The following is a 15,463-nucleotide window of genomic DNA, read 5'->3' on the forward strand; positions in this document are numbered from 1 at the left end:
GCAGCTAGCATGGCCCCTTTAGGGCACATGGCCAATTACATGGAAGCAGAAGTCTGTGGGAATTCTGGGAAAATTTGGTTTCCTGGATACAGGTGCTCCTTTCTTTGTGCTGTTAGGAACAAATGGAATGGCCAGAGCTGCAGAGACATCTTTATCTACAAGGAAGGGCTATGAGAATCACACAGACTTCAGCCTGGTTATTAATGAGCTACAAAAATCAATGCCAGAAACCACCTTACTTTTAGGCTTCCTGTTATTAATACATAAGGGGGGAAAAAAAGCAAAACTGAACAAAGCAAAAACAAATAAAAAAACCCTTCATTTGTATAAGCTATTGTCTGGTTTGGTTTTCTGTTGAGCAAGGCCAAATGCAACTCCTGACTACTATAATCATCCTGAGCAAGGTTTTTTGTTTTGTTTTTTTTTAACCTGTCCAATATTCATTTATCTTATAAAATGGAGGTAATATTAATAATAGAACTTATTTCCAAGGACTCTTGTGAGAATTGAGATAATCCATGTTAAATGCTTAGACCAGTGACAGGTCCAACAATAAATGCTCATTAAGTGGCAGTAATCTAAAAAATTAATGAAACAGAGACATAGCTTTAAAACATTGTTCAGAGGGGTTATTATGAAAGGCATTGATCATTTCTGTGTCCTAGTTCTGTTTCTTGACAACGATTTTCAGAATTTGGTTTTAAATTTCTGGGGGTTACTTTCATATTTTTAAATATATATATAATCTTTTTTCTTGATTGATCAATTTTAGAATTTGACTATGATATCCTGCTCTGATTGAATAGGTTTTAAATCTATGACTGTATCTTTCATGTGCCCTTTCTTCTTCCTCCTAATAGAATTCTATCATTAATGTTCTTTCCTCCCCTCCACCTCCACCTCTGTAATCTCCAGCAACATACTTAAACTTTTTTTTTTTTATCTGTCCATTAAAGTAGTATTGCTTGGCTTCTCTGTTTGTGAGCAGAGGACATTTACCTGCCAATCCTTTTATTTCTCACTCTTGTTAGCATAAACTTACTTTTAAATAATTAAAGTTTTATCTTGTCCAGTATCTATAATTATGACCTCAATTACTTACATATAAATTGATTCTGAAAGTTTAAAACAGACAAAAATTTACATGATTATGAAAATGAAACTATAATTTTCTGCTCTGCCATATATTAGATTATGATCATCTTGCTATAGTTCCAACACCATGACCCACACGGCTCTCGAAAAGGAAATATTCCTAACGTCAAGTTAATATGGATCTTTTTTCACTGCTTCTCCAGTTGTTGAAAATCCTGCATGCTTTAGTATGGTTTATATTTAGATGATATATTTCTTATACCTTTATCCCCTCCCACTACTTTAAATTTCTTTTGGGGAGCTTTTTTCATTTATCTATTATTTTCCAGCTTCCTACTCATGTTTCCTGAATCTACTCCATTCCTATACTTGCTATTTAAACTTTAAGACCAATATCTTTCTTTTATGTTCAGATGCTTTCTTGTATTTTGTCTTTATTTCCCCTCTTTTGTTTTCTCTTTTTCATTGCTTATTGCACTCTTTAGACTAACGATGCCTGTATCTCACATCTTTTCTCTCTACTGCCATCTTTTTGTCTTTTACTCTTTGTTTGTTTGTTTGTTTGCTACCTTCATTATTGTTTGGTTCCACATTCTGGGAACTTTCATCTCATTTCCTTCATCTCCATTTACTTATTCTATAGAATTTTAATTTTTATTCCATTATCATATTTTTGATTTCTAAGAAAACTGCTTTTTTTTTTTGCTTTTCTTCCATAGCAAATTGTACTCATAATCTTAAGGATAGAATCAATCTCCAATTTTCTCTGAAGATACTTTATGGGTTTTTAAAATCATTTGTTTCTTGAATTTCCCTGCGTCTTCCATCATCACTTCTCTTTTTGTTCATCTTGGCCTCCTTTCTCATTCAATCTTGTAGCCTTCTTTAAAAAGGCTGAGGACATTTTGTTGTTGGTTCACGGGTTAGGCTGGGGCAATCAAAGGGCTGACTGAGAGCTCTGAGTATGCAAATGGAATTTCCGGCTTGCAGGCATTATGGTGTGATAGCGCTAAATGCTAGAATGAGAAGAGCTTTACTCCGGATCCCTAACTCCAATCACTGCTAGCCAATATAATTCTTTTCAAATAGTTTGCTCAATTCCATAACAGACAGACCTTCAGCTTTTTGACCTGGGAAGTGTAAAACAGGAATGAGAGCAGGAGTGACTCAATGACAGGCTGCACTTCCTGGAGTAGGCCTAAGTTTCGGTTTCCCCAAAACTTCCCCTACTACACCCTTCCCTGAAGTGACTCCGACAACACCCTTCCCCAAATGACGTGCGCAGCTTTTGAAGGAGCCAATCAGGAGCTGACAGGACCAGCCACTTTTAAAGGAACCAATGGACTGAGGGGGGAAGGTGTACCCAGCGTGTATAACTTGCAGAAAAGTATAAAAGCTTGACTTATACCCCAGGGCGGGGTGCTGGTTCCTAGGGAGGCCACTGCATTGGTGCTCTGGGACCTGGACCCTAGCTCGAGCTAGCCAATAAACTCCTTTGTGCTTTGCAGCCTCAGCGATTCTGCCTCTCTGTTCCTGGGGCCGAAGGAAACCAGCTCTAACAGAAGTAACGGGTTATAAATTATTTTGTGTGAGGAGCCAGAGGAGGAGGTAGAGGGGCTGAGAGATTTGTTCCTATGCCTTTAATTCCTCACCCTTGTTTTCACTCCTAATTCTTACTCCATATCCCGTTGGGCCCAATTCTAACTCAGACTTATGCCTAGAGGCTGGCTGAATTGCTTCTGAGCTGGGGACTTCCTTGACTGCAGCGCTCTATGTGAGTTAGACTATGATGGGAGGAAAGGACAGATGCTATAGCTGAAGCAGTTTTGTCTTCTCTTTCTGGGGAGAAGTGGGCTTATACTAACAGGAGCCCACAGTCTGAAATCACAATCATTTCAGGGTTTATAGTTTCCTTTCAGTTTGGCATTAATTTTTTTACGTGGCACCCTTGAACACTGTTCTTGTTTAAGGAATGCAGAAAAGACATCCAGGACACAGATGACAGGGGTGTGTCTTTTTCATAATCACCAGAATAGCAAGTGCTGTTTCTTATCTGTGTGTAAGGAAGAGATTGAAGTCCAAATTGCCCTTGTTTTTCTCTTTTCATTATGAATCTCTCTCTTTTGACTTTTGAACTTTTATACGAATGTTCCAGATGGATGCCATTTTCACAATGTAAAAGTTTAAGATGTGCATCCTCCATTTGCCTGACACACATTCAAAGCTCAAGTGCAGAATGTGGGGCGAATCTCATTTTCCAACAAAGGATACCCACAAATATAAAATCCCAAGACTAACAGCACAATGTATTGACATAGTAAAGACTCAGTCCTTATTTAGGATTCAGTAGGGGAATAGCCTACAATGATGTAGGCATGGTTTTTAATATGAGAATGTCAGGAATAGCAGAGAATGAAGATCTCACAAAACACAAGAACTAGAGGCCTAACTTTTTACATTTGTAAATAGCAACTTTTTTGGTATATATATTCTATCCCCAAGGAAATCATGTATCATTTTCTGTTATGTCCACTAATATGATGCTGAACATAATTTATAGTGCTCTTTTGCATTTTTCTTAATCATTTTTAATTTAAAGAAATATCAAACTTACAGCCAGAGTTTACTCACCACAAATTGGTCAATTCAAAAAGTAAATGACAGAAACTGCACATTTTGCACAGTATATGCACCAGTGTCTGAAAATTCTTACCTCCATGTATACGTTCCCAGAAAAAAAAAGAAATATAAGAACCTCATGTCTCTGGAAGTCACTTTTAAATATCTAAAACTATGAATTTGGAGGAATGTTTAATAAAATTCCCAAAGTTTTTGATGTATCAGTTTCTATGACAGGAATGGCCCAGAGGTGGCTATGGCAGTCTCCTTCAATTTTCTCTCTTTCTTTCCTATTTTCCAACTTCATTTCATAGACTATAGTTACTTTTTTTTTTTTTTTTTAATTTCAGAGTATTACAAGGGTCCAAATGTTTTGGTTACATAAATTGTTCTTGTACCATCTGAGTCAAAGTTGTAAGTGTGCCCATCCCCCAGATAGTGTGCATTGTACCCATTAGGTAGGTAATAGAGGATGGTAAGGATTTTAAATATGATCAGGTTTGAGTTTGTTTTTTAAAGACCTTTCTTCTGCAGATGGGTGAGCAGAGCTGGACAGCAAAGAGGGGTTTCCAGGAAAGGAGGTAGGAGATGATTTTAGATGAGGCCTGCCAAGGGCTTGAACCAGAGGGCAGGGTGAAGGGGAACCATGCTAGAGATGTAAGCATGAGTTAGGAAATTCAGAGAGCTTAGATGTTATCTGGGTGGTGGGCAAGCAACTGGTATGGATGAAGAAAAACTTGTAGAAAATCCCACATCATGCCCCCCTTGAAATAAGTGAATTAGATTCTCTAAGACACTCATAGCTACAGAGGTAGAAAATATAAACTCACAGACACTAAAGACTAATGTTCAGTTTATAGGACATATTTTTGGAGAGCTCAATTATTCTATGACAGCTACTTCAAAATGTAATAATTTTATATACAGATATCTTACATCAAATATTATTTTTGCATGTGTGAAATAACATTTAAAAATTTAACTGGCTCAACAACTTGAGGAAATCTGCACTATTAAAGAAGAGCATCTGAAGATCTATGACCAACAATTACACTCGCAGGTGTATTAACCAACAGAAAGGCATATGTTTGTAGCATCACTATTTGTAATAGCCCTAAACTGAAAACTGAAAACTGCCTGAATGCCCATTCTGTAAATAAATTACAGAATACTATTTAGCAAGGAAAATGAACAAACTACAACCATACATTAAATATAGAAGACTTTCATAAATCTCATTATATAATGTTGAATAATAGAAGTCAGACCATAAAGACTATATTGTATGATTCCATTCATAGACATTCTAAAAACAGGTAAAACTAATCAATAATGTTAGAAGCCAAAATAGAGTTGTGGTTTAGCAGGGTAAATTCCTGGGTTGCTGGTGATGCTCTGTTTCTTGGTCTGGGTGTTGATTACATGGTTACATTCCCATTGCAGAAATCCATGAAGGTATACAGTTAGGATCTGTGAACTTTTCTGTATGTGTTCTATTTCAATAAAAAATGTAAAAATCTGGCTCAGTTCCCATTAGTATGGCTAAACAGGAAACATGAATTTGTTATGTTTTTCCTGTGTATAAATGCTTAGGAGAATTTAGTGTTTAAAGAAGTGAGCTTTCAGGCCGGGCGTGGTGGCTCACACCTGTAATCCTAGCACTCTAGGAGGCCAAGGCAAGAAGATCACTTGAGCTCAGGAGTTTGAGACCAGCCTGAGCAAGAGTGAGACCCTATCTCTACTAAAAATATAAATTAGCTGGGTGTTGTGGTATGCGCCTATGGTCCTAGCTACTTGGGAGGCTGAGGCAGGAGGATCCCTTGAGCCCAGAAGTTTGAGGTTGCAGTGAGCTAGGATGATGGATGATGCCACTACACTCTACCCAGGGCAACAGAGTATGACTTTGTCAAAAAAAAAAAAAAAAAAGGAAAAGGAAAAGGGAAAGGGAAAGGGAAAGGGAAAGGGAAAGGGAAAGGGAAAAGGAAAGGAAAGGAAAGGAAAGGAAAGGAAAGGAAAGGAAAGGAAAGGAAAGGAAGAAAGAAAAGAGCTTTGAAAGTAATGGTGTCTGCCAATCCTTGCGTAGATAAGTAACACAAAATATCCCCGCATGACCCTGCCTTTAGGCATCTCCATCTCAACTCATCAATCAGATCTTTGCTTGTCTTATCCACTGCTTCTCAATAGACTGGAGCAACATTTGGGCTGAAATTTGCCAAACTGGGCAGTGGTTCAACAATGTGTCCACCAGGGGTCTTATCAGATTATCAAACTATTTAGGACTTACTATCAAAGCCTGAATCTCAAATCCTGTCTCTCAGGGTGATAGGCTGCCTTACTAATGGATTGCGTTAAACAAGGAGCAGGGATGGGTTGAGAGGATGAACTTCTAGGGGACCAGCCAGAGGGGACTGTTTCCAGTCTCATCACACACAGGGAATCATCTTTCCCAGAATACCAACTCCAGCCTTCTGAAAACGCATGCTGTTCAATTTCCATCATGAATGATTGGAAAAGGGACCATAACCCAGAGGAAAGATATGGTGAAAATAATTTTGGTTTTCTAAATCCAAAACAGAGAAAGCTTCACCTGTGCTTCCTTTGCATGCTGGAAAGTTAGCACTTTCCTCTGTGCTAATTCATGGGGCAGATTTCACTACCTGTTGACATTCTTTAGCTGAGGAGTGGTTTCCCAACAGCTGCACACTGGATCTCTGAGACCCAAAGGGAAATGCCAACATGTGGCAATCCTCTGAACTCTTGCCTCTGGCTCAAAGCATTCTGCCTTTGCAACCTACAAAATGTTGTTTAGACTGCAGGACTTAAAGGAGTACTATACACTCCCAGAAATTTATTTCTATGGAGGTCCCCCACCATAGGAAAAACAGAATATTGTGGAAAAGACTAAAATTGGGCAAACTATTTTACCTTCAAATTTATTGACCGACTGAAAAGTTGATCCGATGAATCAATTAACTTGCTAAAAATAACACTATTGTTGTGGGCAGATGCAAATGATCTGTCTTCTGCAGTCCATTTTAACCTTATCAGTCAGATCTTTAAAGAAATTCACCAACTAGTCCTGAAAAGATCTTGAAAAATCCAATAGTCCTTACTCTTAGCTTCTTTCTCATCTGTCTCTGGGGGAAACAGAGGTGATTAGAAGAGAACAACTATGACTGCCCTCCACCACATGAACCACTTACAGGCATTTCTATCTACATAATCCACTTTTCCTCTTCTTTTGGATGAAATGCCCTTGCTCCTGTCTAAGCTCACCCCTTCTATTTGTGCACTATAACAGAGTCAAATGTTTTTCATTAAGGATCAGATGGTAAATATTTTAGGCTTTGTGGGCCATGTGGTCTATGTCATAACTACTCTGTCATGTAAAAGCAGCCATAGACAAGTGAACAAATGGGTGCTGCTGTGTTCCAATAAAACTTTATTTATAGAAACAGGTGGTGGACCACAGTTGGCCCCCAGGCTATATTTTTCCAAGCCCTGCACTAAATAAATCCTACTGTTCTTGCCTACTCAATAACAAGCTCTAGAAAGTCTACTCTCTTACACTAGTACTTGGTTTCCCTCCACAGAATCATTCTCCTCAATACACAAACATGTTGTTTCTCCCATCTTATAAAACCATCTGTTGGCCTCACTTCCCTTTCCAGCAGGTTTCCCACTTCTCTGCTGCCCTTTACATTAAAACTTTTCAAAGGAGTAATCTATTTTGACTTCTTAATTTGTTTCCCCCAATATTTCCCAGAACTCATTCCAGTTAGGCTTTTGACCTCACCACTCCACTGAAGTTGCTCTAATCAAGGCTAATGATGATCTCTGCACTGTTAAATCCACTTGTCAATTCTTGGTCTTCTTCTTAATTGAACTATGAACAATATTTGACCCAACTGATCATTCTCTTCTCCTTTCCTTGAAACACTTTCTTTTCCTGGCTTCCAATGACACATATTTGCCTGGTGGCTGCCTTACTGGATTCTCCTTTTTGGCTTCCTTTTTTTCTGGTTCTTTCTTATCTCTTCATGTTGGGGTGTTAATGACTCAGGCCTTGGACATGTTCTCTATCTACAGTCATTTCCTGGCTCATCTCATACGGTTTCATTAAATACTATGATAACTTTTTAACGCCATTAACACTCAACTCCAGGCTTGTATATCCAACTGCCTACTCAACATTTCCACTTGGGTATTGAATAATAAGTCAAACTGAACATGACTAAACCTGAAGTCCTGCTATATGCCCCCAAGTAATAATTGACATACTAGCTTAAATTTTCCCTGTATCAGTAAGTGATATTTCCATTGTTCCTGTCTCTTGAGCCAAAACTTAATGTCATCCTTGATTCTTCTTTCTCTCACATGCAACATAAAATTCATAGCATATTCTGTCAATTCCTCCTCTAAATGTGTGTGTGCCTGTGTGTGTATATAGATTCCTTGTCATCTTCTCTACAGATCCATCTTAGTCTAAATAACTAGAAACTCACCTAAAATATTTCAATAGTTTCCTACTTGATCTGCTTGCTTCCATTATTGTCCCTCCACCTGCAGTCCATTACTGGCTAGATGTTACATAAGATCACTTTGTCTGCTTTCAGTTGAAAACCCTCTCATGGCCTCCATCAGACTCATAGTAACAGCCCAAGTCCTTCAAAAGCCTGCACCACCCTAAAACCAAATCAACTGCAGTTGCCTCCTCAATTCCCTCTGCTACTACTACCTTCTCTCAATCTTGCTCAACCTCCTCCTGCCAGCCTTGTCAGACAATGTCTTATCTCAGGGACTTTGCTGTTCTCTTTATGTGAAATGCTGTCTTCCCAGATATCCCTATGGCTTTCTCCCTCACCATCTTCAAGTCTTTGCCCAAGTGTCACCTTCTCAGAGATGCCTGAATTGGCCATCCTATTTAATGTCCTCTTCTCCAGCACTCCCTATCTCTACTTCATTTTTATCAATATCACTGTCTCTTTCTAATACTTTCTAATACACTTCTCTCCCTCACCAGAAGGTATGCTTCCCATGGGCAAGGCAAAGGTCTTCATCTGGTTTCTTTACTGCTTTATCCCCAGTATCTATAACAGAACTCGGCATACATCAAAGGGCTTAGCAAATTTTGTTGAAAAAATAAAGGAATGAATGAATCCAAGGTCTTCGTTTTATGGATGAAGAATACACCCAAATTGTCGAGAGGCTTGAAGGCCCACAATCCACTTGGCAGAAGAGTGAAGCTGAGATTTCTGACTTACAAACTCCTTCAGTGCTCTCTCCCCTTCACTGTGCTCCTTCCTAGAGCCCAATCTCAGGACTCATGTGAGAATCAGTTCTGCTACTGCTTAGTTCCTTCCCACAAAAAGTCAAAACTGTGACCTTGCAGGGTGACATATTTCATTTGCAGTAGAGTCTTATTTTCTGCAGCAAGCAAATAGCCCATATTTGTCTCCTCCAGCAGTAAATTCTCAATTGCTTGGTTTGCATTCATTTAATTAATGGGTTGAATGTGATAAGGTGAGCTCACAGAACACTGTGTAGTGTTTATGCTCTTCTCGACTTTTTAATTTGACCTGCCTAAATCATGATTTGTCTCCCTTATTCTTTAATTTTCAAGTTACATGTTTAAAAGTGGAAACTAGAGACGTCCAAAAGATTTTCTTTCACGTTCTTCTGTCTCCTTTCCCCTTTTAGGGCATGGAGATGCTCTGGTTAAGAATATGATCTAATCTAAGGCACAGAAAAGTAGCTATCATAAAACTTTTGAAAAATTCCCACAATGGTCATTAAGGCTCTCTGTGTCTTAAAAAAATGTCATGCTGAGAGGTTGCATTTCTTAGCTCCCCCACCCCCGCCAGAGGGCCCTAGGAATGGTTCAGAAGTTAGAGAATGAACAACTGTGATGGGGAGCAATGATTCTGCTCTGCAAAATAATATTGTGTGCTTTCCCCATCGTGCTCAGTGGTCAGGACCTGAGGTTTTATTTAGCACAATGTTTTTCTTACTTAATGTGAATGTAGACCAAAAAGCTGCCAAATGGAAGCCCCCAAGTCTTATTCAGCCTGTAGTAGTGTTTTGTTGGCTCACATTATGTTTTAAAACAACTCTTGCCAGTATAACATCTTACATGGATTCTCCAGGGCCTTTTGGAAGAAAACTCAAAGATCTAGCAACACTGAGCCCAAACCTCTCTCAGAAAGAGATCTTCAAAGTGTGGTGCCTGGACCAGCACACTTAGCAGACCTGCTGGGGCGGGGGCCCAACAATCCGTGTTTCAACAAGCCTTATGCGTATAGCCCTTAAACCGGTCTATGCTGTCTCTCAAAATGGGCAATTGTTCTTGTGTTCATGTCTGTTTCAAGAGTTAACTACTGGATGGACAGCAGGGGAGAGTGAAGAGTACATCAGCACCCATCATTATAGGCGATCTCAGGAGAGACTAGACCAAGACCTGCAGAGCTAAAGACTTTTCCAGACTGTTTGAAGATATATTAGGGACAGAGTCAGTGTTCAGTTTTCCTGATGCTGAAGACTGAACAAGTGAGGTGTGAGAGTTGTGCTCAAGTGGGCATTCAGCTCCAGGGTCTATAGTAGGGATGAAAGGGGCTGGAGCGAAGATGAAAGTGACCAGGTGGGTAGAGAGACACTCCCTGAACATGGCTAGAGGTTGGCAAGGTGGAGATTATCAAGGAAGATTCAGTCATGGAGAGAATGGAGAAACAGTCTAGCAAGTGAAGTGGATCCCTGCATGGACATCTTCTCCGGGTTTTACTTCTATTCTCTCTCTCTGGGCCATGAGGCAGCCATATTTATCATCCTGGTTGTTCTTTCTCTCTTCCTCTGTTTTCATTTCCTCTGCTGATACCTCCAGCCTTACCATAAGTCATGAGTGGAGTACTGTTGGGGTTTAAGGGCAGGAAAGTAATGGGAAGGATGGTGACATTCACCATCTCCCCGCAGCTCTACAGAGAGGCCAGGCCCTCCCTGGGACTGTGGTCTGGGAGTTCCAAGCAGTAGCAAACATGGATATGTCCATTGGTGTTCAGGGGAGCAGGAGGTGCTGGGTGAATTGTGCAACTCAGAGCAAGTGTGAAACAAACCACCTGTTTCCCAGAGTCATCAAGAGAGGCACCCTTCGAGGGAAGAGGGGTGCTGATCTGCTGATCGTTGGGGCACACAGGTGCATTTTTAGTCCAACTACAGAGGAAGATGTTGAAAGACACAGTTTTCTCCCCATGTCCACCTCCTAAAAGATCCACTTGTCTTAAGGAAAAAATTACAAACTCCATTTCAAGTGATTTAGGTAAGAATTTTAAAAAGCATGCAAATCTGGAATAGTATCTTTAGGGAAGTTTAAGTCCTAGTTCCAATTTTAAATTTCTAATTGATCCAAGAGATTTCTCAGAAATCTATGATATTATTGTAGCTGGGCAACTTCCTTCAAAATTTTTGTCTTTTCTGACTGAGACAAGGAACTGGCAGGTACTGCTTTGGGCATTACTGCAGATATTGCCTTGGGCAGTGCTGCAGTATGGCCTAACTGAATCAGGAAGGCTCAAAACAAAGTTTCAAATCACCCTGATCAAAACAGGATGGGGGCAGGACAAGTTCCAATCCCTTAGAATAAAGATGGTGAAACACTGCCCCTGCCATGAATATTCCTCTCTATAGAAAGGCAGGGGGAACCAGGGAGCCAGTTCTCTACTGCAGGGAAAACTAGCGCCTCTGCTCTGTATGTGGAGTAGAATTTCTATAATTTCTGATGAAATTCCCTTTCACTTTCTACTATCTGCTCACTTCTGAATTCTTTCTTGGGCGAAGCCAAGGACCCCCTTGGACTTCAAGTGGCTCCCAGCATTGGGAGTTACTTTCCTGTGTTATGACCAGCCCATTAGAAGGTAATTGCCTTCTCTCACCCACACATTCCCTGTCTCCTCATGTTTTCTTCTTCCACATAGATCTCCATCTGACACAGATATGTTTACCATTTAATCACAATTTATCTGGTTATTTCTTCTAGAATGCTACCTCTCAGAGGGAAGGCCTTTGTTCACTGCCATATCACTAGCATTGGAATTGTGGCTGGCACAAAGGAGGCATCCAAAAAATGAGTGTTGAATGAATGAATGAGCTGGAATCCATTTGTAAATGATTTTTTTTGGTAAACAATTTCTTCTGGAGACATTTGACTTTCAAAGAAGCTCTGGTTTCTGCCAGGCATGCTGCATAATAAAGGAAGCTGTTTCCTTGGGTGCTGGCACTAACATGAGGTATTACACACATTAGTCGCAGAGATTGAATAGAGGGTGTGATGTTATGAGACAATACCGACAATTAGAAGTATGAAAAGTAAGTTTTCTGAGTAAAATGGTATTTGGAAGTCATAACTTTCTTGCTGAGAAATTTCTGTGGAGGGGGGTAATAATCTACAGAACATCACCACCAGGGAAGGCAAAAATATTCTCCATAACTTCATTAATTATACCGGGAACATCAAGTAGCTGCTGGAAAAATCTCTATAGATGCACTCCTGATGGGGAATATTACAGGGTTCAGAAATCAAAACCCCTAAGGAGAATTATTGGGTAGGAACCTACAGAGAGGAGGAAATTGAATATATTTTAAATATGACTGCTCAAAAGTTTAATGCAATTTAAAATATGCAGATGGGTATGTAATGTAAAATCTATATTTACTCTTAGTGAAACCTCCCTGAAAGTCATTGTAATGTATTGTATGTTTTTAATAGAGATTTAGTGAATATCACAAATTGGTTATTTTTAGAAAGGGAATAAAGTTACATTTGGGGAAAGATATTTAAAAAATATTTTGCAAATAATTTAGGGTTTGTTTTTCTGTATTTATCCATCTATCCAACCACCTAACCACATACTAAGAAATGAAGTATATACAATTCAGAAGTTTACAAGCAGGATAAAGAATAACATTTCAGGGTAGGTACAATGCTGTCACCTAAACAATGTTTCATTGAACTGAAATCTCTTTACAAATTATTCTACAGAAATAAATGGGTAGCTTGGTTTGTAAAGAGAGAAATAGATTAGGTTTGTAACACACTTAGGGACAGAAGTTTCTAAAGACCTTAGGGTATTAAAACTGGTTGGCATTTAATTCATTTCTTTATAAGAATTGAAGTCAATGTTATGTAAATGTTAGAAATAAACCCCTGCCAATAATCAGTAATGAGTTAGAAACGAGGCCAGTATATCAAGCGTAGCTTAGAAAATTGTCAGAACACTAAAGATTAAAAAATATAGATCACAATGCTCAGACAATACACACTGACCTGAAGTGACCCTGGAGTTGTGATTTGTGACATGAGATGCTCTATAAGGGAACATATATGATATCTAGACTTCAAGTTATTCTTAGATGCATATTAACTCTTTAAATAAATTATATGAAGGATAAGAATCATCACTAGTATTCTATAAACCATAAACATGGAAAAAGAAAGCTCTTCTTTAAATATGTTCCTTTCAGTATTCTTGTAATGGCAATTGGATATTTCCAGAGAAAGTGCCACACTTGATTGAGCTCAGGGGTCCTAGATGTTCATAACTTCTTGCTTACTATATCTATATTCTAGTTATTCCTGTATGTATCTGACAGGGTCACTCAGTGGAATAGGAGCTCCTTAATGAAGGTGCCACATCTGACTAGTCCAATGTTTAATAAACATTATTTATTATTTTTACTTATTATTTTTGTTATGTTATGGTTTTATTTAAATTTTTATTTTTTTTCAATCATTTATATATTAATTGAGCAACTACTCCATGCATGCGGTGGGCTAGGTGCTCTGCAGGGAAAAAGGAGTTAAGAAAGTGCTGAAGATGTGTGTCTCTAGGAGAGAGTTGGGAAGACAATGAGGTTGGAAGTGGCATAGGGATGAGGATTAGAAAGAATGACGTGGAGTAAGGTAGATGAGCCGGAATATGGTTTTATCTATATTTTGTTTTGCAAAGGAATTATATCAAATGCCTTATTCCTAATGAAAAAAGAAAACCACCATAATTCTAAGTATATGCCATTATTTGGAAGTGTTTGAATTATACTTACACTTGGCAGCTGAAATATTTTTAGATGAAATTTTAACACATGCTAAATTTGACGAAAATTAAAAGTGTCTCACAGTTCTCAGTACAATGCTATCACAAGGATTCAGATTGAGACAACAACCTTTAGAAGTTTCCATCCATCATACCTTGGCCACTTCTTCCTGGAAAGCCACGAGATTTAGATGGGAGATGTTGACGAGGTCAGGCCCGTACACCACGGTGATCATGCGGTGCTCTAGCCTCCCGATGTTCCCCACATCCAAAAGTTCACGCAATTTGGGGTCCTGGAAAATAAAATGTTGAAACAATGAGCCTATCGCCAGAGATGCTAACATCATATCATAGCTTCAAAATAACTAGAGTTAGAATGACTTCAAAACAAAGTTGCCTCTTAGTCTTACTAGAAAATTATATGAATTGTAGCTTCCTACCCAACAACGGCCTAGAGAGGTGAAGCATCTTTCCCAAAGGCTGTGTGGAGAGAGAATTTCTGGCTCGAGACTTAAGGCTGTCAGTCAAGTATACTCTTTCTGTCATCCTGTCACACATTCTTATGTGCAACAATTAACTGTCCCCTGAATTGCATATGGAAATGAAAAATCTCTACCCCTCTTCTTAAGTCATGAATACATTAAAACAAAGAAGGTGGTTGTTGTGGAATCAAAATATGACAGTGTCACCCAGGGCTGTCAACATGGACCATGTCCAACACTGACATAAAGAGGACAGGCGTAAAGAGGTAGGATGTTAGAGTGAGCAAAAGGCGATGCTGGCCATGCACATGTTGATTTCATTTCTATCCTAGAATGTACTGGGATTTGGACACAGGGAATTAAGGAGAGGGATGGCGATTTTTCATTTCCATGTGCAATTCATGGGACGATTGGAGAAAATACAGGGAGAACTGTGGCACATAAAAATGTGTGACAGAGTGACAGAAAGAGCAATTGACTGAAGACCTTAAGTCTTTTCAGAGCAAATTACGTTCTTTGGGGCATCAATAAATGGGAATCCTTTGGAGATATAGTGCTCCTGGGAAAAGGAGTTTTCCAAACCTTCAGAACTCAAAACCTGAAACAGGGCTCAGTCAGCTTGGCTGCATTTATTTTCCTCCCATAGGACAGGCCCCAAAGGAAATGAGAATTCCATGTGGAAAATTAGCATCAAATCAATCACTTAGCAAACTTGCAGCCAGCTTCTGTGCAAAAAAATAAACTTACGTTCTTATTTATTTAGCTAAATGCTGGGCCAGTAGGTCATGATTACTTAGGCTGGTTATTTTGACCTCTCTTGTGAAGTTTTTATATATTCCAGCCTTATAAAGAAAATAGTGGATATATATATATAAAAAAAAAAACGAGAAAGAAAACAAACAAAACCTTTCCAGATGAGTTACTTTATTTAGTGCCATTAATTCTCTTTTTCATTAATAAAACTTTCTCCTCTGTTTGGCTGCATGAAGAGAAATGTTTTCCAGGTAAATTATGAAGAGAGAAAAATCCCCTTTCAAAGCTTTGCCTAATATAAGTGAAAGTTCAACTTCACTAACAAGTTGAGAGCTTATTAAATACATCAAGATTCCTAGAAAGAGCAAATGCTATCACAAAAGCATCAATTTGCATGACCCAGAAAAGGCAAGACACATAGTAAAAATTTTATAA

At 38.9% G+C, this 15,463-nt stretch overlaps 1 protein-coding gene across 2 annotated transcripts in view; it reads right to left on the reverse strand.

Annotated features, from left to right (window-relative positions):
• PLCB1 (phospholipase C beta 1) overlaps positions 1-15,463 on the reverse strand; it is a 669,260-nt gene that overhangs the window by 228,006 nt on the left and 425,791 nt on the right. For both annotated transcript variants that reach the window (XM_020281914.2, XM_076010933.1), the window contains exon 4: positions 13,949-14,086. In XM_020281914.2, the coding sequence (XP_020137503.1) occupies positions 13,949-14,086 (138 nt within the window). The remainder of the gene's footprint in view (positions 1-13,948; positions 14,087-15,463) is intronic.

Source organism: Microcebus murinus, chromosome 16 (genome assembly GCF_040939455.1).
Source record: "Microcebus murinus isolate Inina chromosome 16, M.murinus_Inina_mat1.0, whole genome shotgun sequence".
NCBI lineage: Eukaryota > Metazoa > Chordata > Mammalia > Primates > Cheirogaleidae > Microcebus > Microcebus murinus.